Source organism: Terrapene carolina, unplaced genomic scaffold, assembly GCF_002925995.2.
Source record: "Terrapene carolina triunguis isolate 2854851 unplaced genomic scaffold, T_m_triunguis-2.0 Scaffold495, whole genome shotgun sequence".
NCBI classification, from domain to species: domain Eukaryota; kingdom Metazoa; phylum Chordata; order Testudines; family Emydidae; genus Terrapene; species Terrapene triunguis.
Window position 1 is genome coordinate 36,254 of NW_020664846.1, and position 21,636 is coordinate 57,889.

The 21,636-nt window shown below is 55.7% G+C and overlaps 2 protein-coding genes across 2 annotated transcripts in view; one reads left to right on the plus strand and one right to left on the minus strand.

Annotated features, from left to right (window-relative positions):
- Positions 1–5,120: 5,120 nt before the first annotated feature.
- PRR29 (proline rich 29) lies at positions 5,121–19,582 on the minus strand. The gene is made up of 6 exons (XM_026658638.1): positions 19,517–19,582; positions 17,291–17,381; positions 14,551–14,666; positions 7,524–7,723; positions 5,744–5,814; positions 5,121–5,152 (listed from the first exon to the last, which is right to left on the minus strand). Exons 1-6 carry the CDS (start codon positions 19,580–19,582, stop codon positions 5,121–5,123), a joined length of 576 nt encoding a protein of 191 aa, XP_026514423.1.
- Positions 19,583–21,370: 1,788 nt separating this feature from the next.
- Positions 21,371–21,636, plus strand: part of LOC112122015 (gastrula zinc finger protein XlCGF49.1-like) — a 16,482-nt gene continuing 16,216 nt past the window's right edge. The window contains exon 1 of the mRNA XM_026658656.1: positions 21,371–21,399. Within this exon, the coding sequence (XP_026514441.1) occupies positions 21,371–21,399 (29 nt within the window). The remainder of the gene's footprint in view (positions 21,400–21,636) is intronic.

Here is a 21,636-nt window from a genome sequence, read left to right on the forward strand (position 1 = left end):
TCCAGAGCGAGTGGACTCCCTGAGGGGGCCCACGGCAGAGACAGATGTGCTAAGGCTCAGAGAGGTGCGGCTCCAGGAGGTGGAGGGGCCTCACCCCGAGAGAGAGTGGACCCCCAAGAAGGGCTGTCTCACTGAAAGGGGTTCCCCCCACGGACCCCATGGGGCCAAGAGTGGGCACGATCTGTGAGTCCGTGACAACGTGGTAGCAGAGGATGGTTCATGGATGCACCCTGTAGATGGTTGGCTGTGGGCGCAGGCGCTTGGCAGTGAGTGGCTGCCAGCGATAGAACGAGGGTATTGAACAGAACCAGCCTGGAAATGGCCTATAACCAGCTTCATGAGAGCGACCTGGCACTTCTCTGCAGGGAAAGGGGGCTGAGCGTGGGGAGGCTCACTAAGGAGCGGCTGATTGCTCAGCTTGTAGAGAATGACCCGTCTGAGGCGCAGGCTCCAGACCCCAGGGGGGCTCCCGGGGTGCCCGGAGAGCCGGGGAGTAGCCGTGAGGCAGTCTGTGTAGCGACCGGGAGTCCAACAGCCCCAACTCCCTGGTCAGCCCAGAGAGACCCCAGTCGGGTTCCTCCCTAGAGGAGTTGCAGGGACTGGAGCTGCAGCTGAAAGCAAAGGAGCTGGAGCTGGAGGATCGGAGGCTGGTGGACAGAGAGAGAGAACGAGCAGACAGTGCAGAACAGCGGAAGCACGAGTTGGAGCTGGAGGAGCGGCGGGCAAAGGGGGCCTGCCGTGGGGTAACTGGGGAAGGGCCCTGAGATGCCAGTGTTGTGGGGAGTCTAGACACCAAACTGCTGCCCCAGTTCAATGAAGGGGGGGATATTGATGCCTATCTCACAGCGTTTGAGAAGGCTTGTGATCTGAACCAGATTGACCCCGCAGACAGGCTCCGCTGTCTGACCCCCCTGCTGGGTCCCAAGGCCATAGAGATGTTCAGCCAAATGGATGGTACTGAGACGGGGGACTACGACCTGTTCAACAGGCTTTGCTGCTGAAGTTTGAACTGACCCCCAGGCATACAGGAAATGATTCTGGGGTGTACGCAAGCCAAGCATAAGCCGCGGGGTGTCAACTGTGTGGAAGCCCACCGAGAGGGGGCACCACCGGGCCTGGGGGCTGCAATCGAGAGGGCTGTGCCAGGGGGAGGGGACCACCAGGCCAGGCCAGCAGGGGAAGGCGGGGCCCCAGGTCCAGAGCACCCGTACTCAATCCGCCGGGTGAGCGGGGGATAGGTCCCAGGGGACAATCGCCACAACATCCCCATTGAGGTGGGGGGAAGACGTGTCCAGGGGTTCTGGGACACAGGCGCAGAGGTGATGCTGGCATGGTCCAAGGTGGTGGACCCAGACCAGCAAGTGACCGATGCCTACATGACCCTGAGGGGAGTGTTCGGGCCCCCCCATCAAGGTACCTGTAGCGAGGATACACCTGAAATGGGGGCTAAGGAGGGATCCAAAGAGGTTTGGGTGTACGATCACCTGCCTACCAAGGTGCTAATGGGTAATGACTTGGAGAACTGGCCGGATAGCACTCAGAGCGCCCTGGTCCTTACCCGGAGCCAGAGCCAGCGGGGGATGCGGGACCTCCTGGGGTGGGGGACTGAAGCACCGAGGGTAGGGCTCGACAGGGCTGGGCTGGAGTCTCTGTCCCAAGGTGGGGAAACTGAGGCACCACCAGCCAGGGCTGTATCATCAAACCCAGCAGCTGAATTCCAGATGGAGCTGCAGGAGGATCCGTCCTTGGAGAAACTGAGGGCCCTAGCTGGCCACGGCGGTGCAGGGTGCCAGGGGGAGCACCGCCGAGAGAGATTCCTGTGGGAGAAGGGATTCCTGTACCAGGAATGGGCTGGTTCAGGGCAAACTGAACCTTGGAAAGTCGGGAGGCAGTTGGTGGTTCCCCAGAGGTACCGCCGCAAACTGTTGTACTTGGCCCACGATATCCCCCTTTCGGGGCATCAGGGCATCCGGCGCACCAGGCAGAGGCTGCTGCAGACTTTTACTGGCCCAGGGTCTCTGATGTGGTCCGACAATACTGCCAGAGGGTGGGGAAGGCCCGGGATAAGTCTAAAGCACATCATAGAAGAGCCTTTCCAGAAGGTGGCCATAGACATAGTGGAGCCCCTCAGCAGGGTGACCTGGTCAGGGAAGAAATACATCCTGGTGGTGGTAGATTTCGCTACGTGCTACCCCGAGGCGGTGGCCTTGTCCTCTATCAAGGCAGACACCGTGGCAGATGCGCTTGTGACCATTTTCAGCAGAGTGGGGTTCCCCAAGGAGGTCCTTACAAACCAGGGGTCTAACTTCATGTCAACCCTGCTCCAGTGCTTGTGGGAGAAGTGTGGGGTCCGACATACCTGGGCCTCAGCCTACCACCCTCAGTCCAACTGGCTGGTGGAGAGGTTCAATGGGACCCTAAAGATGATGCTGAAAAACTTTATGGACCAGCACCCGCAGGACTAGGACAAGTATTTACCCCACCTGCTGTTCACATATAGGGAAGTGCCCCAGGAATCCGGGAAAAGCTCAGGGAGCTCATGGGCTTGGCTAGGGGAAACCTAGCAAGGGCACAGAGGAAGCAGGTCTGGTATAACCGCTCAGCACGTACCTGCTCATATGCTACCGGGGACCAGGTGATGCTCCTCATCCCCGTGAGGAAGAACAAGCTGCAAGCTGCCTGGGATGGCCCCTTCAAAGTCATCAGACAGGTAAACGAGGTGAACTATGTAGTGGAATTGTCCAACCGGGCACACAGCCACCGGGTGTATCATGTCAGCATGATAAAACCATATCGGGACAGGGAGAAGTTGGTGCTGGCTGTGTGTGGGCAGTGGGAGGAGAAGGAAGAGGATCCTCTGGTGGGATTTCTTCCTGAGGCTGGGGCTAACCCCTCACTGGAATCAATCCCCCTCTCAGATGAGCTAACCCCTGCCCAGCAGGCAGAGATCAGAGTGGTGCTGCATTCAAACCGGCAGCTGTTCTCCAACCGGCCTGGGCTCACTAACCTGGGTGTCCACCGGGTGGAGACAGGAACCAATCCTCCCATCAGGTGTTCCTCATTCAGAGTCACTGGGAAAACAGCCCAGGACCTGGAGAGAGAGGTCGGGGACATGCTGGCTTTAGGGGTGATCCAGGCGTCTGCCAGCCCCTGGGCCTCACCTGTGGTGCTGGTCCCCAAGAAGGACGGGTCAATCCGGTTCTGGGTGGACTATTGGAAGCCCAATGCCATCACCGTGTCCGATGCCTACCCCATGCCTAGGACCAATGAGATCCTAGACAAGTTGGGGGGCGCCCGGTACCTCACTACCATGGATCTTACCAAAGGCTACTGGCAGGTGCCTTTGGACCCAGAGGCCAGGGTGAAGTCTGCCTTCACCACCCCAATAGGGCTCTTCGAGTTCCTGGTCCTGCCTTTCGGCCTCAAGGGGGCACCTGCCACCTTCCAGCGCCTGGTGGATCAGGGGGATGGAGGACTTTGCTCTAGCCGTATATTGACGATATCTGTATCTTTAGCCAGACCTGGGAAGAACATGTGTCCCAGGTGAAGAGGGTGCTGGATCACCTCCAGGATGCAGGACTGACCATAAAAGCTGAAAAGGGGGGCAGTCAGGGAGCAAGGAGAGAGTTGGATGGTGGGGGGGACTTTCTGGGGGTGAGGGTGTGGAGAGAGGCTGGAAGATGCATCCTGAGTGATTCAAAGGCCCCAAACATTGCTGAAAGAGCTGGGAAAGGTGCAAGCTTTCTCTGCTGGGCTTTTCATCTGGGTAATACAATGCAAACCTGCTTGAGGCACCGCACAAGAGATATTCATTGAGGAAGTTGCAAGGGTCTCATTAACATGCTGCATCCGAATGCCCCTCCCCCAGGCCTTCCCTCCAGAGACACAGCCTCCTGGCTTCTTCTTCCTCACATTCTCCTTCTCTCCATCTCTGTGGTTTTTCTCCATGCCCCGTCCCTTTGTCGGTACTCCCTCCCCACCCCATGCACTGTATTAAGCATGTCTCTGCCTCCCTTGTTTATGGGCTCTGTGCTGGGATCAGGGGCGGCTCTAGGCACCAGCAAAGCAAGCAGGTGCTTGGGGCAGCCCATTTGCAGGGGCGGCAGCCGGCAGAGAGCCAGCATGGGAGCTGAGAACAGGGGGCCCTGGGAGCTGTAGTTCCTTGGTTAGCTCCCTGCCTATAGAGCCAGCCCTGGAGCAGGATCTTCTGGAGACTAAACAATCCCAGTTCCCTCAGCCTCTCCTCATAAGTCATGTGCTCCAGACCCCTAATCATTTTTGTTGCCCTCCCCTGGACTCTTTCCAATATTTCCACATCCTTCTTGTAGTGTGGGGCCCAAAACTGGACACAGTACTCCAGGTGAGGCCTCACCAATGTCGAATAAAGGGGAACGATCACGTTCCTCGATCTGCTGGCAATGCCCCTACTTATACAGCCCAAAATGCCGTTAGCCTTCTTGACTCATATCCAGCTTCTCGTCCACTGTAACCCCTAGGTCCTTTTCTGCAGAACTGCTACCTAGCCATTCGGTCCCTAGTCTGCAGCAGTGCATGGGATTCTTCCGTCCTAAGTGCAGGACTCTGCACTTGTCCTTGTTGAACCTCATCAGGTTTTTTTTGGCCCAATCCTCTAATTTGTCTAGGTCCCTCTGTATCCGATCCCTACCCTCCAGTGTATCTACCACGCCTCCCAGTTTAGTGTCATCTGCAAACTGGCTGAGAGTGCAGTCCACGCCATCCTCCAGATCATTAATAATAGCACAACCTCTTCCTCCCTGGGGCAGGAGAAGCTGCCACGTCAGGGGACAACCACACTGTGGAAACAACTAGACAATGAAGCACCTTCTTAGTAGCTGAGAGGCAAGTCCAGGCAAGTTGCCCTTCCGGCTCCATGGGGTGGAGCGAGGTGAGGGACAGGAGAGGACGCATCAGGCGGCTGCCTGTCACTGCGGGAGCTAGTCCAGTTAACGAGGGGGACGAAGGACAGAGCGGTCGGTCAGGGCCCAACGCACCAGCTTTGCTGGGCCAGGGGAACCCCTGCTGCAGCAGGGATCCCCGGAGCCAGGCAGGGACGGGGGTGCAGGCGAAGAGGAGAGCTCCCAGGAGGCACAGAGCCAGGCTCACAGCTTGCCCTGGGTGTAGTCGTAATACTCTGCGGAGAGAAAGGGGAGGTGGTGGCAGTGCAGCGAGGCGGCGGCCCGTGGTCCTGCCCTGCCGGATGTCAGAGGGATGCGAGGGCAGAGGGACCCCAACGCCGGGCCCGGAGCCGCCCAGCGAGGGCTGGGAGGGATTCGGCCTGGCCGTGTGGGCCGTGGGAGCAGGGCCCAAGGGGAGCAGGCAGGGACAGCAGCAGGAAGGCTCCTGCCCTACAACGCTGTGCGGCAGGCTGGAGCTAACCTGCATTTACCGACCCCGCGCCTGGGCCTTGGGGCTGTCGCTGTCTGGATCCCTGACCCGGGGCCTGGGCCTTCGACAGGGGAAGGCGAGTTCTGTGTACGTGGGCTGGGCCCATGGCATGGGACGTGGGAGGTTTAAGGCCTGTGCAAGCAGCCGGGGAGGTGGCAGTGACAGTGCTGCGAAGGCTGGAGGGAGGAGGAGTGGGGCTGGGCCCCTCACAACCCCCGTCAGGCACGGGGGAGCCACAAGGGGAAGGGGTTTGTCTGTGCCTGGAGGGGAGAGACGGCCACCTCTGCGGGCAGGAGCTGTGCCTTGGGCAGGCTTGGGCGGGGGAGGGCGTCCTTACCCACGGCCGGCGGGACGTCAGCTCCCACTGTCCCCGTGGCGCTGGGCGGTGGGGGCGGAGGGACCACTTTGCTGTGGAAACAAAGCGAGGGCAGGGGGTCAGCAGCGATGGGGGGGGGAGGGAGCTCCCCGTCCCCCGAAACAAGCCAAACCACTGCGGCCTGCAGGGGCTAGTGGAGGGAACAGATTCGGGAGTCCTGGAGGCAGAGAGCCCAGGCAGAGAAGACCCTTGGGCTCACACAGTAGGAAGGCTGAGTCCGGCACTCCCACCCGCTCCTAAATCTTCTCCCCAACCCACGACGTAGCCCATTTCTCAGTGATGCTTTACCTATCACCCACCCGCTCCTAAATCTCCTCCCCCCACCCAGGGTGCTAGTTATTGTAGTAGCACCCATGGGCCTCAGCTAGGCGAGGAGCCCTGTTGTGCCAGGTGCTGCACATGTACACACAAACAAACTATTGTGCCAAGTGCTGCACACACACACACACACACACACACACACACACACAACTGTTGTGCCAGGTGCCACACACACTATTGTGCCAAGTGCTGCACACACACACACACACACACACACAACTGTTGTGCCAGGTGCTGCACACTGGGGCCAGCTCCAGGAGCCTCAGAGACCTGCCCAGGACAGGATGATATGGGCAGCCCGGCCCTCAGCCACCCTGCAAAGGCCATTCAGACACACACACACGTTGTGCGCACACACGCATGCGTGCGCGCACACACAGAGTGATAGCCACTCCCCGCCCCAAGGAGCTCACAGTGTGAACAGAGAAGGTAAAGGGCAGGAGAGAGGAATGTTCCATCCCTACATTACAGCCGGGGAACCGAGGCACAGAGATGATGTAACTATCCCAGCGTTACTCAGGGAGTCTGTGTCAGGGTCAGGGATCGAACCTGGATCTCCTGAATCCCAGCCCAGTGCCTAGCCACAAGGACATGAATGTCGAAGGTGCGGGTCTGGTTAGTTATATCTTATAAAATTCGCTGCCCCCTGAGGCCCCAGATCCCACTGTCCAGTTTCCCCGGCTGCTCTTCGTCACCCCTGGTGGCGAGCGCTGGGTGAAAACTGTTCGTGGAAACAGGATGCCCGAAAATTGGGTTTCAGCCCAAGTGACTGTTCACGGCGCTCCCTGGGAAAATTCACGTTTTTGTTAAAAAATGGAAAGTCCCCAAACCAAACTTTTCTCTTTGTCTGTCCCTGCAGTGCCTCATGGGAGCTGCAGTTCGGTTTCCACATGCCCCCAATCCCTTCTGTGGGCCGGGCTACATCTCCCACAATGTACGGGGGCCTCACACACCCCTCCCTCCAGACAGGCCCCTGCTAGTGCCCAGACTGAGATTTTAATATGTACCTTGGAATGGCTCCCCCACCCCAGTGGCAGCAGCCTGTCCCCCACTTGCACCCCTCCCTGCCTCCACAGAAGGGACTGGCCCGGGGTCTGAGTGGGAGGGGCAGGGCCCAGGAGCTGGTGAGTGAGGTCCATGGGATTCTAACCCGGTAGGAGCGGATGAAGTTAATTAAATGGGAGAATTTATTGGAATTCTTGGATTCCCTGCAGCTGGCTCCGCCCATCTCCCACTCCGATGCGATGGGCGTTTCCCACCTTCCCTGCTCGTTTGATAAACCCATCAGCCCCCTTCTCTGCCCATGGCACCAGCCTCTCCTCTCTCTGCTGGCCTGGGCCCACCTCCCCAGCGCTCAGCTTCCGGCTCCGTACGCCTCCTGTGGCTGGCTCCCCACTGACGGTGCATTCTCGTTACTCACTCATCCTGAGTCCGGCCTGCTGGGGCTGGGTGCGGGTCCTGGCTGACGTGGCGTATGCTAGGGGGCTCCTGTGCCCATGCTGGAGGCTGCGCCAGGGGCTGCCATGCGGGGCCGGGAGTGGCGGTGGGGTATGGTGCGTAGTGGTGGTGGAATACCACATCTGCTTCTTCATCTTCAGTGTGCAGAGGGACCAGGTTCACCTGCAGGGAAGGAATAAAAGGCACCTTGGGGCGTCTCCTTGCCCTTGGCCATGATCGCTACCCCTGGAGCTTTGCCTGACTCTCGGTAACTGTGTTTAGAGAACTGATTCCTAAGCCCAGCAAGACGCCTCCACGCTCACAGGCTCTGCAGCTCACAGCTGGGCTTGCCGGACACTCTTACAGCTTACACCCGGTGACCCTGATCATAGAATATCAGGGTTGGAAGAAACCTCAGGAGGTCATCTAGTCCAACCCCCTGCTCAAAGCAGGACCAACCCCAACTAAATCATCCCAGCCAGGGCTTTGTCAAGCCGGGCCTTAAAAACCTCTAAGGAAGGAGATTCCACCACCTCCCTAGGTAACCCATTCCAGTGCTTCACCACCCTCCTAGTGAAATAGTATTTCCTAATATCCAACCTAGACCTCCCCCACTGCAACTTGAGACCATTACTCCTTGTTCTGTCATGTGCCACCACCGAGAACAGCCGAGCTCCATCCTCTTTGGAACCCCCCTTCAGGTAGTTGAAGGCTGCTATCAAACATTGAATCTATCTCCCCTTGTAAGTATTCTCACACTTGCTTCTTATCAAAGTGTCTGTACTGGGCTACCTTGATTATCACTTCAAAAGTTTTTTTTCTCTTACTTAATTGGCCTCTCAGAGTTGGTAAGACAACTCCCACCTGTTCATGCTCTCTGTATGTGTGTATATATATCTCCTCGATATGTTTCACTCAATATGCATCCGAAGAAGTGGGTTGTAGCCCACGAAAGCTTATGCTCTAATAAATTTGTTAGTCTCTAAGGTGCCACAAGTACTCCTGTTCTTTTTATCAAATCCCCTCTCACTCTTCTCTTTGCAGACTAAATAAGCCCAGTTCCCTCAGCCGCTCCTCGTAAGTCATGTGATCTCCTGCTGTAGCATGAGACTGTCATGGGGCCAGCAGTACCTTCCAGGAGCCCAGGCCAGGCCTTAGGGACACCCTGTGCGGTGACACTGGGCAGCATGGGCTGGAAGCTGGAGAGCCAGAGGGAAAAAATCCCCTTTGTGTTTCAGAGACTGTCAGGCCGGCAGGTACCCCAGTGATCACCCAGTCTGACCTGTACACCGTGGGCCCTAGGGATGAATTAATCCCTTCTTGAACTAGAGCAGAGCTTTCAGAAAAACATCCCATCTTGATTTTAAAATGGCCAGGGATGGAGAATCCACCCCAGTCCCTGGTAAGTCGTTCTGATGGCGTTCAGCACAGCTGAGTCCGTCCCTGCTCGGCCATGAGGGTCACGCCTCAGCCCGCTAGGCCCTGGGAGTCCCCTTGGCTCCCCGGGCGAGGGGCTGAGCTCCGCAGGCCTTTGGAGATGGAGGGCCTGAGCCAGCCGGGGAGCTCTGCTGTATAGCAGGCGCATGTATTGGGGCTGGGGACCACGGCTGGCTGGCAAGGGCGGCTGTATCCCATGCAAAGCGCTATGGTGCGTGAACACTCACGCTGCAGAGGGAAGCCCTTAAACGTCGTGAAATGCCACGTGCCGATGGCCCACCTTGTGCATTGCGCGGTGCCAGCGGTGGGGTGTGTGGCGGGGATGGGGCCGGGCTCCGCTCACCACACGGCTCGGGCAGCGGAAGAGGCAGCTGCCTTGACTTGGGCGTTTCCTGACTTTTGAGCGCTCCTCTCTGCAGCCAGGCCGTTGGTTTCAGGTGTTCAGGGTGGGCCAGGGGAGCAGGTGCCTTCAGCCAAGCAGTGGGCCTGGGGGGTAGCTCCACGCGGAGAGCAGCTTTCCTTACAGCCCCCTGGGCTAGGACGTGGGGCTGGCGTTGGCCCCTTCCCAGCCGTGCAGGTGGGGGAGCGAGCAGAGAATCTCTCGCGTGTTCCCAGCTGAGCTCTGTGTTGCTGTGGGGAGGGGAGGAGATTGCGAGTTGATTGACTGATTGATTTTAAATTGAGCGAGTCAGTGTTTATAAACTGGGCATCCTGCCAACTGGCATATCCTGAGTGTCACAAGGCAGGCCTGCCTTCTAGCACCCTCTGCTGGCCAAGCACGGCACTGCAGGTGCTCCCTGCCTCAATTTCCCTCACCAGGGCTTTGCCTCTCCTGGGGATTCCCATAGGTTAGCCGGCTGGCTGAGTCACCCCATTGGTCAATCCCCTTCTGGGGTGACAGAAGTCCAAACAAAAGATGGTAGGCAGGGTTCCCGGGTCAGGCTCAGGGTTACCAAGACCACCCTGTTACAGCGAGCCTCCCCTTGTGGCTCTGCCCGTGCTCCAGTCACGCCACGCAGTATTTTTGCCTGTGGTTCCCCTTACCAGGCCCAGGCAGGCCCGTCTCAGAGTTAGCATTGTGGTGGGGGCCTGTGGAACTACTTCTCCCCCCGCAACCCTCAGCGTAACTGAGTCTCGCCCCACCATGCAAAATGCAATGCCGGTGAAATCTGCAGATGACACCAGCCTTGGTGGGGAGGTAAACAGCCATCAGGCCAGGGCGATTCTCCAGAGCAGGCTGCATGGCCTGGAGAGCTGGGCTCACTTGAACGAGGTGTGCTTTAATGCAGCCAAGTGCCAGGTCAAACATCTAGGGACAAGGAATGTGGGTCCCACTTACTGGGTAGGGGGGTACACTGGAAAGCAGTGACTCTGAATGGGACTTTGGGGCCAGGGCAGAACACAGCTTAAAGCTAATGCGATCCTGGGCTGTGTGAACAGGAGCATACAGAGTGGGAGCAGGGCAGTGGTGTTACCTCCGTAGACAACGTTGGGGAGACCATTACTGGCTCCTGGGCCCAGTTCTGGTGTCCACATTTTAAAAAGGATGTTGAAAAATTGGGAAAGAGGCCCAAGAAGGATTCGGGCTCTGGCAAACCTGCCTCACGCTGAGAGCTACAGAAGCTCAGTCTAGGGTATCCAAGTGAAAGTTAACAGATGACTGGAACAGTCTATAAATACCTTCCTGGAGAGCAGACGCTGCATTATGTTCTTTTGGTTCTAGGCATGTCCGTAGAACCTTATTGGTTTTTTCTACCAACACCATTGGATGTGCCCAGTCAGACCCCTGGCTTTCCTATACTGTAACTTCTAAATTCAGCTGAGTCTGGTTTCTAAGGTCCCCTGGAAGTTTCCTGGGTGGAGCAATTCGTGGGGTTACCTCACGTTTTAATCAAGAGCAATGTGTGTCTTTAATGCCGGCGAGTTCACCAAAGACATCCTGGCATTCTTCGCAAGTACGGGCCCTTCAAACTCAGCTGCTCCTGTAGCTCAAAGTCAGATCTGCCTGCTGCTACAGGGACAAAACCCAGGTCTTCCCTCCCATCCGCCCACAGAGGCTAAGGGAGAGGGAGCCGGAGTCTGCTTCTTCTGGTGCATCATCCACAGAAATGGTAGCTAAGTTCCAGCCTCTTCCATCAGGGCAAGAGTCACTGAAGACAATGGGGCTGCACAGGTGCCCCGGAGGGCCTGATTTGGCATTAAAACTGGTGATGGAAAGCAAGGAAAGGACCCAGCTTGACTCTGGGAGCCCAGGGCAGTTTGCAGGCGGGAATCCTGCATCTTGCAGTCCCTTCTAGCCCTATGGGTCTATGAGGCTATAAGCTAGTAGAACATCTGTTTGATCTACTCGCTCACATCGGATCTGGAATCATCGAAACTACCCTCTTGGAGCCATGTGGTCACTTTTCAGAACACAGCAGCCCTCTCATCCGGCCCCCTGGCACGTACGCCTCCCGAGTCAGCCTTCAACTCAGAGATCACACACTCACGCCGGATCCTGCCTCGTCCAGCCACAGAGGGGTGGGAAGGAATCGGGGATACGACAGTTATTCAGCAACAAACACTGGCCACTGCTGCTGCGTCCGCCAAAAGGGAAACAATATTTGTTCCCCCTGTGGGAATGAAATATTTAATCACCGTGCTTTGAATCAACTATTAAATTAAGTCCTTTGCAGGGCTGTTATGTTCAATAAATTGCTTCCATCCTCGCTGTTCAGTGAACACGCAGCCCTGTGCACAGCCAGCCTGTGCACCAAGGGCCGCGCTTACACCCACGTCGACTGGCATTATGGAGCTGGTTCAGGCCGAAGCCCACACCAGAGGGGTGTCAATTCTAGTCTGCAGTAGTGTGTTGCGCACCGTCTGGCCTTAGTGCATGCTAATGGCCTGTTGCAAATGGTATTGCACTAGGGAACTTTCAGTGCGCACCAGCAGCACTCACAAGGGCCCATTAGTGTGTAACACACTAGTGTGCACTAGACTTCACCCCCCTCTAGTGCGGACTAACCCACCATGGCCAAGCCCTTCGTGACACAGTTCCACTGGCTTCAGGGCTGTTGCAGGGGGTGTAACGTGAGATTAGAATTTGACTCCACAGGGCCTGATTCTCCATATCCCTGCACCATGTGCTACCATTAATACCAGGGCAAAGAGGGTGTCAAATGCTCCTGTCTCAGAATGGCAGCATCTGGTCCCCACTTTGCACTCAATAAATGAACACACAGAGTGCAGAAAAACAGAGAACCAGGCCTTGTCCACACTAGAAAGTTGTTCTCCTTTAACTAACCTGGCAGAGTTGAAGTGACACAATCCCTCCAGTGCAGACGCAGTTCTACCTGTATACAGGTGATTATCTGGGGCCAGGTCTGCACTACAAACGTGCATTGGTATCACTGCATTGCTCAGGGTGTGAAACAGCCACACCTGTGAGCGACGTAGTGACACTGACCAAACCCTGGGTGTAGACAGTGCTGTGTCGGCGGGACAACATCTCCTGTCGACACCTAGCTCAGTGGCTCAGGCAGCGAACTCAGGTCAAGTTCTAGTCCATGTTTCTGTGACGCTGACAGACTAGGGGCCCAGCTCTTGCCAAAGCCCCAGGCCTCACTGAATGCTTACAAATGCGTGGCTGGAAGCCAGGCCAATTCCCTTGTGTATTAGTATAGATCAAAGTGATGGTTAAATGTATAAGAGTGTTTAAACTTCATGACAAGTAATGGGATGTTACATGCATGGTTTTTACTACTCTGTAGCCTGTTATAATGTAGCAAACATTCACATTGTGTTACTCCTGCAACTAAATAACCCACCAAAGGAGAAAGAAGCCTTGTGGCATGCAAATGATGACCTTTAACAGGAAAGTGCTAATTTCAAAGCAAGTGGTCATTGTGTGTGTGATGATTGGAGGTGAAAGACTCTAAATGCATTCCTCACACTCTGTCCTCAAAGGAAGAGCCCACATGGGTAGTGACCCTGGCAACCTGTTTTCTTGAGAAGAAGCTATAAGTGTGGATTCAGGGGAATCCTTCATCTCTGGACTGTTTGGATCCTAACAGGGCGGAATAACTGAACGAGAAGATGGAAATCCTCCAAGTCATTCTGGGTAGCCCTGAGAGAGTTTTGGGAAACTAGCCGACTACTACATCTCTGCTACCGTTTGGAATTACAGACTGACTCACCTGTACATATATTGTACCTGCTTTACATAAGAACATAAGAATGCCCATACTGGGTCAGACCAAAGGTCCATCTAGCCCAGTATCCTGTCTTCTGACAGTGGCCAATGCCAGGTGCCCCAGAGGGAGTGAACCGAACAGGTAATGATCTAGTGATCTCTCTCCTGCCATCCATCTCCACCCTCTGACAGACAGAGGCTAGAAACACCATTCCTTACCCATCCTGGCTCATAGTCATTAATGGACTGAACCTCCATGAATTTATCTAGTTCTCTTTTAAATCCTGTTATAGTCCTAGCCTTCACCACCTCCTCAGGCAAGGAGTTCCACAGTTTGACTGTGCGCTGTGTGAAGAAGAACTTCCTTTTATTTGTTTTAAACCTGCTGTCCTTTAATTTCATTTGGTGGCCCCTAGTTCTTATATTATGGGAACAAGTAAATAACTTTTCCTTATTCACTTTCTCCATACCACTCATGATTTTATATACCTCTGTCATATTCCCCTTAGTCTCCTCTTTTCCAAGCTGAAAAGTCCTAGTCTCTTTAATCTCCCCTCATATGGGACCTGTTCCAAACCCCTAATCATTTTAGTTGCCCTTCTCTGAACCTTTTCTAATGCCAGTATATCTTTTTTTGAGATGAGGAGACCACATCTGTATGCAGCATTCAAGATGTGGGCATACCATGGATTTATATAAGGGCAATAAGATATTCTCCGTCTTATTCTCTATCCCTTTTTCAATGATTCCTAACATCCTGTTTGCTTTTTTGACTGCTGCTGCACACTGCGTGGATGTCTTCAGAGAACTATCCATGATGACTCCAAGATCTCTTTCCTTATTAGTTGTAGCGAAATTAGCCCCCATCATATTACTTTACATTTATCCACATTAAATTTCATTTGCCATTTTGTTGCCCAATCACTTAGTTTTGTGAGATCTTTTTGAAGTTCTTCACAGTCTGCTTTTAACCTCTCAATAACTCTCATTCCTTCTTCTTAGCTAATAAACCTTTACTTAGTTTACTATAGAATTGGCTACAGGTGTAAGCTCTAGGGTACCAATTGATCTGGGGTAAGTGACTGGGCTCTTGGGACTGGAAGGAATCTGAATGTGGTGTGATTTTTGGTGTAAGTGACCATTTATCCCAAAGTCCAGTTTGCCGGGGTGGCAAGATAGATTGGAGAGTCCAAGGGGACTGTCTGTAACTCCACGGTCAGACTGTGATAGTGATCCAGAAGTTCATATTTGTTACTGGCTTGGTGAAATCTAATTAGAGACCACACCACCAGCTGGAGGTGTCTGCCCTGGTTTCTGACAGTCTGCCCTGAGGCAGGCGCTCACGGTTGTGGGCTATTCCGGACAGCATGACAATCTTGTCCCAGTCGGACACACCTACCTGGGCAGCAGCGGGAGCTGGGCTGAATCCAAAGGATGTCAGTGCAGCCATCGTCATGTTGTTCATGATCACCTGATGCATCTGGGCGTTTTGTATCATCATGAACTCTATCAGATCTGCCAAGGGGGAAAGAACAACCCCTCACTATAGAGCTGGGTGAGAACGAGCGAGCAAAGCCATTCAGCTCAGAGCAACAGTCAGTTAGACTGACTAACGCCAAGCTATTTGCTGACTGTTGTGTACAGAGCACCTGGAAGATCGATAAGCGGCTGTTAATCGTATTTTAGGGGACATGGCCATTGTTTTGCTGTGTCAGGAATTCCTGTCACTGGTTTCAGGAATTGCAGCAGTCTGAGCTGATGTCAGCTGTGATCTCCTAAGAAGAGCATGAAGCAAGATGCTTGGAAACAGTTAACCCGGCTGTGTGATGCTTCCCGGGGATGACCAGGGTTGGGAGGCACCTCGCTACCACCTGCTCCTAGCGTGAGGGAGGCTTGTCTGTGCCTGCCAGGGGTCAGCTCCTCATCTCCACCGGCAACGGGCAACACAAGCCCTTGTCTCTCAGCCTGCCCACTCTGCTGGTTAGCAACAGGCACACGCCCAGCCCCAAGCATCCCCCTGGAGTGTCCAGCCCCCGGTTCACTGGCCACTAGCACAATTCCCAGATCCGCTGGTCCTAAAGGACCAGCACCCCAGATTACCAGAGACACCACGGGACCACCGCTCCGCTCAGCTCACAGCACTGGTTCATGGGGAAACCAAGTGTAAGCTTATTTAACAGCAAGTCAAGTAATAGCAAGTGGGTAGAAGTGTTGGAAACAACTGGTTCCATCTTTAAAAAAAGGTCACACTGCGCCTTCTAGAGCTTAGACATACCTAACAAGCCATTCCTTTGTCTCATACAGGTTAGCTCAACCAGACTCTTCCTCCCAGAGTTTAACAGACAGGCTGGCCCTGGCCCTCCATTCTGAAGACAAGCATGCTGGCTGCTTGTCTGCTAGGTAGGTACCAGGTGTCTCTCTCTTCATTCTCCAGAGATGCCAAACTAAGGGCTTGTCTACACTTGAAATGCTACAGTGGCACAGCTGCGCCTCTAGTGCTCCGGTGTAGTCACGACCTGCAGCAATGGGAGGGGTCCTCCTGTTGGCGTAGGGAAGCCGCCTCTCCAAGAGATGGTCGCTAGGGCCTTGTCTACACTACACAGTTTCGTCAATGCAAGTTACGCCAACAATCAAAAAACAGTATAATGACACCGCTTGTGCATATTCCCACGATGCTCCTGTCAGATGAGCATGTCCACAGTTGGTGCTCTAGCATCGACAGCGAGAGCAGTGCACTGTGGGTAGCTATCCCACTGTGCTACTCGCCACCTACTCGCTGGGAAGATGCGAGGTGAGCTGTCCACACCGAGCAAATAGGAAGTGGAATTTCAAAAATTCCCAGGCCTTTAAAGGGGGAGGGGTGAATGCCTGCTACCTGGCAGTGCAGGGCAGCGGAGTTTGAACTGCTGACCAGAGCGGTCAGGATGGGCATTGTGGGACACCTCCTGGAGGCCATGTACAGTGACATAGCCAAGCGCGGTGTCTACACACTAACACTTTGTGCTGCAAAAAGCTCTACGCTTCTCGTCAAGGTGGTTTTATTTTGTCGGCAAAGCAGGAGAGTTTTGTCAGAAGGAGCACTGCAGTGTGTACACCTCCACTGATTTATCGATGAAACGGCTTTTGTCGACAAAACTGTGTAGTGTAGACAAGGCCTAGGTCAAGGGAAGAATTCTTCCATCAAGCTATCATAGTATCATAGAATATCAGGGTTGGAAGGGACCTCAGGAGGTATCTAGTCCAACCCCCTACTCAAAGCAGATCCAACCCCAACTAAATCATCTCAGCAAGGGCTTTGTCAAGCCGGGCCTTAAAAACCTCTAAGGATGGAGATTCTACCACCTCCTTAGGTAACCCATTCCAGTGCTTCACCACCCTCCTAGTGAAATAGTGTTTCCTAATATCCAACCTAGACCTCCCCGACTGCAACTTGAGACCATTACTCCTTGTTCTGTGTAGAACTGCCTACACTGGGGGGTTAGGTTGGCTTACCTACACCGCTCAGGGTGTAGGTCGAATTCTTTAATCTCAGTCATAAACAGGACAACCCCCTGCCGTTTGTTCCTTCCTGCAGATTTCATGATCTCTCCTCGACTAGACAATCTTGATTAGCTCATGGCGCCAGATGCAGATCGATTTATGTTGTAAGACACCCAAAGGTCAGCCAGGGAGAGAGAAGCGTCTCCTACCCCCTGCCTGAACCGAATCTGTTTCTCACCTTCAGATGACCTGTCTGAACTTACACACCTTCAGAGCATAGTTTTCAGTATGGCTACATAACTCCTTAAATATCACCCGTACATACATCTCCCAGTGACTAGGACGACCAGCGCTTTACTGGCTGTTGGTAGAGATGTCACTGCCATGCTTTGCCGTACTGTTGTGTAGGCATTAGACCCAAGGGAGCCCTGTAAACCTCTAGGCAGCCTCTATGCCCGCTACAAGTTGGCACCAAGCGGGCTCAGGGTCACGAGTATCTGCTTTGAAGGGGATGGCGTGCGCTGTTTGGTTTCTTTCGGATGGATAAAGATGTCCGTTTAAAGAATTGTTCTGGTGGGTTTTTAGCATGAGAATTTCAGCCTGAGTATTTGTTAGCGTTGCTGAACTTGCAGAGAAGGTTTTGTGTTTTAGTCTCCTACCTTCTCGGACGTGTCCTGGCCTTACGGGCTGAGTGAAAGGAGACAGGATCCCAGGGATCTGCTGAAATATTGTCAGCGGCTGTTGGGGAATCTAGAAAATAATGCAGAGAGCAACTAATGTGAGAGGGCTGCGGGGTGGGGGGAACGATTGGGGGAGGAAGGGCTGGGAGTGAGGGGGCCATTGGGGGAGGAAGGGCTGGGATTGGGAGGGGCGATTGGGCAGAGGCAGGGCTGGGGGTGGAGGGGGCCGCACCCCACCCCTCTGGAGGGCGAGCCCCACACTGAGCGCGGAGCCAGCCTGCTGCAGCCTGCCAGCTAGGGTGACCAGATGAGATGAAGAAAATATTGGGACAACCCGGGGCGGGGGGGGGGGGCGGGGGGGAAAAAAAAAAAAAAAAAAAGCCGGGGGCGGCCGGTGGAGCAAAATATCGGGACAAACAGCTAAAAATCGGGACAGTCCTGATTTTATCGGGACGTCTGGTCACCCTACTGCCAGCACATGCATGTCTGCGAGGTCTCAGCACGGGGCAGCCCTCAATGACCCTCTGCCCTCGCAGGCAAGGGCTCCGGACAGGGCCTCGCACCCTGCAAAGCCAGGAGCAGTCACGGGGGAGTCTCACAAGGAGCCTAGTCCCAGTCCAAACCTCCCCCCCAACCGCCTCTCATCCCACCTCACTCCAACCCCCCTCACCCCAATCCCAACCCCCCACTCCCACCTCACCCCAACTCCCCCCTCACCCCAATCCCAACCCCCATCCCACCTAACCCCAACTCCCCCCCACCCCAATCCCACCCGCCCCTCGTCCTCCCTCACCCCAATCCCACCCGACTCCCAACCTCACTTCACCCCAATACCCCACTCCCACCTCATTCCAACCCCCCTCACCCCAATCCCAACTCCCCCTCGTTCTCCCTCACCCCAACTCCCCCCACCCCAATCCCACCTGCCCCTCGTCCTCCCTCACCCCAATCCCAGCCTCACCTCATCCCAACCCCCCACTCCCACCTCATCCCAACCCCCCTCACCCCAATCCCAACTCCCCCTCGTTCTCCCTCACCCCAACTCCCCCCTCACCCCAATCCCAACCTCCCCTCATCCCACCTCACTCCAATCCCAGCCTCACCCCAATCCCACCTGCCCCTCGTCCTCCCTCACCCCAATCCCACCCGACTCCCAGCCTCACCTCAACCCAACCCTCCCTCACCCCAATCCCACCCGACTCCCAACCTCACTTCACCCCAATACCCCACTCCCACCTCATCCCAACCCCGCTCACCTCAATCCCAACCCCCCTTCGTTCTCCCGCACCCCAACTCCCCCCTCACCCCAATCCCACCCACCCCTCGTCCTCCCTCACCCCAATCCCACCCGACTCCCAACCTCACCTCACCCCAATCCCCCACGCCCATCTGGGGTTACCACCTGGCTGGTATTTGACCGGCCTGGCCGTTTTTTTATGGATTTGTTGTTGTCAGAAAAGTAATTGAATCTGCTGGGGTTTTTTTCATGTGTGTCTAAAGATTTGCGTTTGTCACACTGCACTGAGCTGGCTAATGTTCAAAGTGTCTGTGTCCTGCCAGAGACGCTGCAGCACTCCCATTGCCGCGGTTTACGCGATAACAGATCAAAACTACTGAAAACACAGCCGCTGTCTGCCCACCAACACACAAGAGTGAGGGGACCTGGGATGTCGTCAGTCTTCTCTATGGGTGTTCTCTTCTCTCTGTTGCAGGGGGTTGCGGAGTTGCCTTGTGGTTGGTTGGGGTTGTGGCGGGTTTGCCTTGTGGGGGTGGGTGCTGGTGTTTTTGCATTTCAAAGGTGGTAACCTACTTCCACCCTCACCTCGCTCCAGTGCCCCCCACTCCTGGCCCGCTCACTCCCACCCCAACTCACCAACCCCCCCACCTCATCCCAGTCCCTCCCCTGATTACCCCACACCCGGCCCCCCTTGTCTCACCCTATTCTCCTCCCCAGCCCTGGCCCCGTCAGAGAGCCCAGGTCTCCTGAGGGCGGACACTGTCACGAGCAGTCCTGGCAGAGGAGTGGAGCTAGAAACTCAGTGCCCTGAACGTCTCTCACCGTGGTAAAGGGAAGCCCAGCCTGTGGAATCGGGACCTGGCTCCCCCGTAGCTGCCCAGTCCCTGGGGCCAGGCAGTGCCAGCCAGCCATGCATGGGCAACTCAGCAAGACCTTAGTCTGCGGCTCGATCTCCGGGATTTACCTACCGGCTGTTGGATGATCTGCACCCGTGGGGGAGTCTCCCCCCAGGCCTCAGCTGCCCCCAAATTCATGGTGAAGGCGCAGCCCCCGTCTGGAAGGAGCTTGCCAGTGAGGACTGGATGGGAGCAACCCTCCAGGGAGCAGGAAAGCAGTAGGCAACCAGCAGTTTGTTGCTATAGATGCCGTGTGTAAACAAACTTGCTCCGGAGGCAGAGAAGGCGTCTCAGCTGGGCTCTCCCAGTGCATTGTGTCCCCAGAGACACAGGCCCTGGCGAACCCCTGCACTGAAATGAAGCAGGCACACACGGGGGGCAGAGTTAAGGGTGTGCATGCAGCCTTCACTCTGGCATTCCTAGCCTTAGAGGGCACAAGCATGTAGCCCCAGCATCCTGCTAGGGCCAGAGGGTGATCCTGATATGAGGAAACACTCACCAGCATGAGGCAGGGGTTCACATGGTGGCTCCGGGTGTACATCCCTGCACCCGCGGGGTTAGCCACGCACCAGCAACGGTGCCGTCGCCCTGAGCTTTGGGGAGAACAGCTCAAAAGCCAGGCCACGTATCAGCAAACCCGAAAAGTGACCGAAACGAAAGATTTCAGCCGCTGAGCTCAGATTAAAGCAAGAACAATCGCCCAGCTCCCACTGCGTATCAGGGACCAGAACTTCCTAGCAGCAAAGGAGGGTCAGATTTGTAAAGGTACCAGGCACTGAAGATGCACTTGGTGGGATTTTCAGAAAGGCAGCATGGTCCAGTGGTTAGTGCACGAGGCCTTGTGAGACCAGGGTTCAGTGCCCAGCTGTACTACACTCTTCCCGTGGGACCTTGGGCATCTCTGGTTCTCTGCTCCCAGGGGCTCCTAGCCCTGCCCTGCCGAACAGAAGTAACCAGCTGCCAGTGTCCTCCCTGTGACAGAGCCACATCCTTCTCCTTCGGTGGTGTGACCGCAGTCCTCTGTAGCTGAGTAGCTTCCAGGGCCTTGGAGGTCTTTGTATGAATTCCTTGTGGGCACGGATGCTCCTCAGCCTAGCCACCTCTTGTAGCTCTCCCAGCTGTTCTCTGTGCTAATCAAGGACAGTCTACTCTGTGCTGCAGACAGCTAATAAACCCCAATGCTTTTACCACATTGGCTGAGAGTCACTCACATGCTGAAGGCGGGGTGCGTTGCTCCCTTTGGGTGTACAAGGCAGGGAGCTCACGGTGCCAAGCAGGGGTGCTGCTGGCGGCTCCAGGGTTTGGCTGAAGGAGGCGGTGAAGCCAAGGGGGCCGGGGCTTGCCCTGATGACAAAGTCAGACCCTAAGGGAGCCTGGCACACGGAAGGGGTCCTCCCAGGGATTGGTCTAGAGCAGGAAGGTGTGGGTGCGGGAAAGGGCTGCTTCATGGGCCCGGTGAAGCCAGTCTGAGCAGTTCCCCCCCCTTTGCTACCTGACTCGCTGGGTTCTGCCCCCGGAGCAGGTCCTGGCTGGAGCGGGAGCACGGGGCTAATCATGGTGTTAATGCGGCTCCTTCCTGCAGCATCACTGCCGCAGGGGAGCAGGTTCCCGGGGCTGCGAGAGCCGAGGGCACTGGGCCCATTTGTGCAGAGGCACTTTCCTGCCCGGCCCCAGCGCTTTCCCCGAGCTCCCTCAACCCCCTGCATCCTGTAACCGCTGCTCGGGCTCTGCTCCATGTTCCCCCAGCACCAGCCGCTCCCCTCGGCTCCGGCCCCAGACACCAGCCGGCCTGTAACGACACAAACAGCTCCCGCTCCCAATTCCCGACTTTGGGTGACTTGGGGTGCACGGAGCATGCTCACCCGACCTGAGCATGCCCAGTAACCTTCACAACCAAATGTAAAATGTTACCTGAATATCGGGACAATGGCGTCCCGATTGTACATCGAGCAGATGTACGCTGCCAGGGGCAATCCCTGCTTGGGGGGGGAAGTGACCTGGGCTCAGCCCCGGCCTGCCCTGCGTAGAATCAGCGTGTGCAGAGGCAGGTGCCTCCTTTCCTTGGCTCTGCCATGAGCAAGGTGGACCGGTCTGCACCCACTCTGCTGGGGAGGAGGATGCAGCCTCTGACACTTACCTCAGGGACCTGCCGGCCGCTTCCTGGGAGCCACCCCAAGTAAGCACTGCTGGGA

Bases quoted from the DNA above. Each gene is read 5' to 3' on its own strand.
- PRR29 (XM_026658638.1), bottom strand. From the start codon at position 19,582: ATGAATTTGGGGGCAGCTGAGGCCTGGGGGGAGACTCCCCCACGGGTG. The intron at 14,667-17,290 runs GTAGGAGACTAA...CCCCCTTGGCAG, and splicing joins GCCAGGACACGTCCGAGAAG to ATCTGATAGAGTTCATGATG. The intron at 7,724-14,550 runs GTAGGTGTGTCC...CCTTCCCTGCAG, and splicing joins CAGCTCCCGCTGCTGCCCAG to GTGAACCTGGTCCCTCTGCA.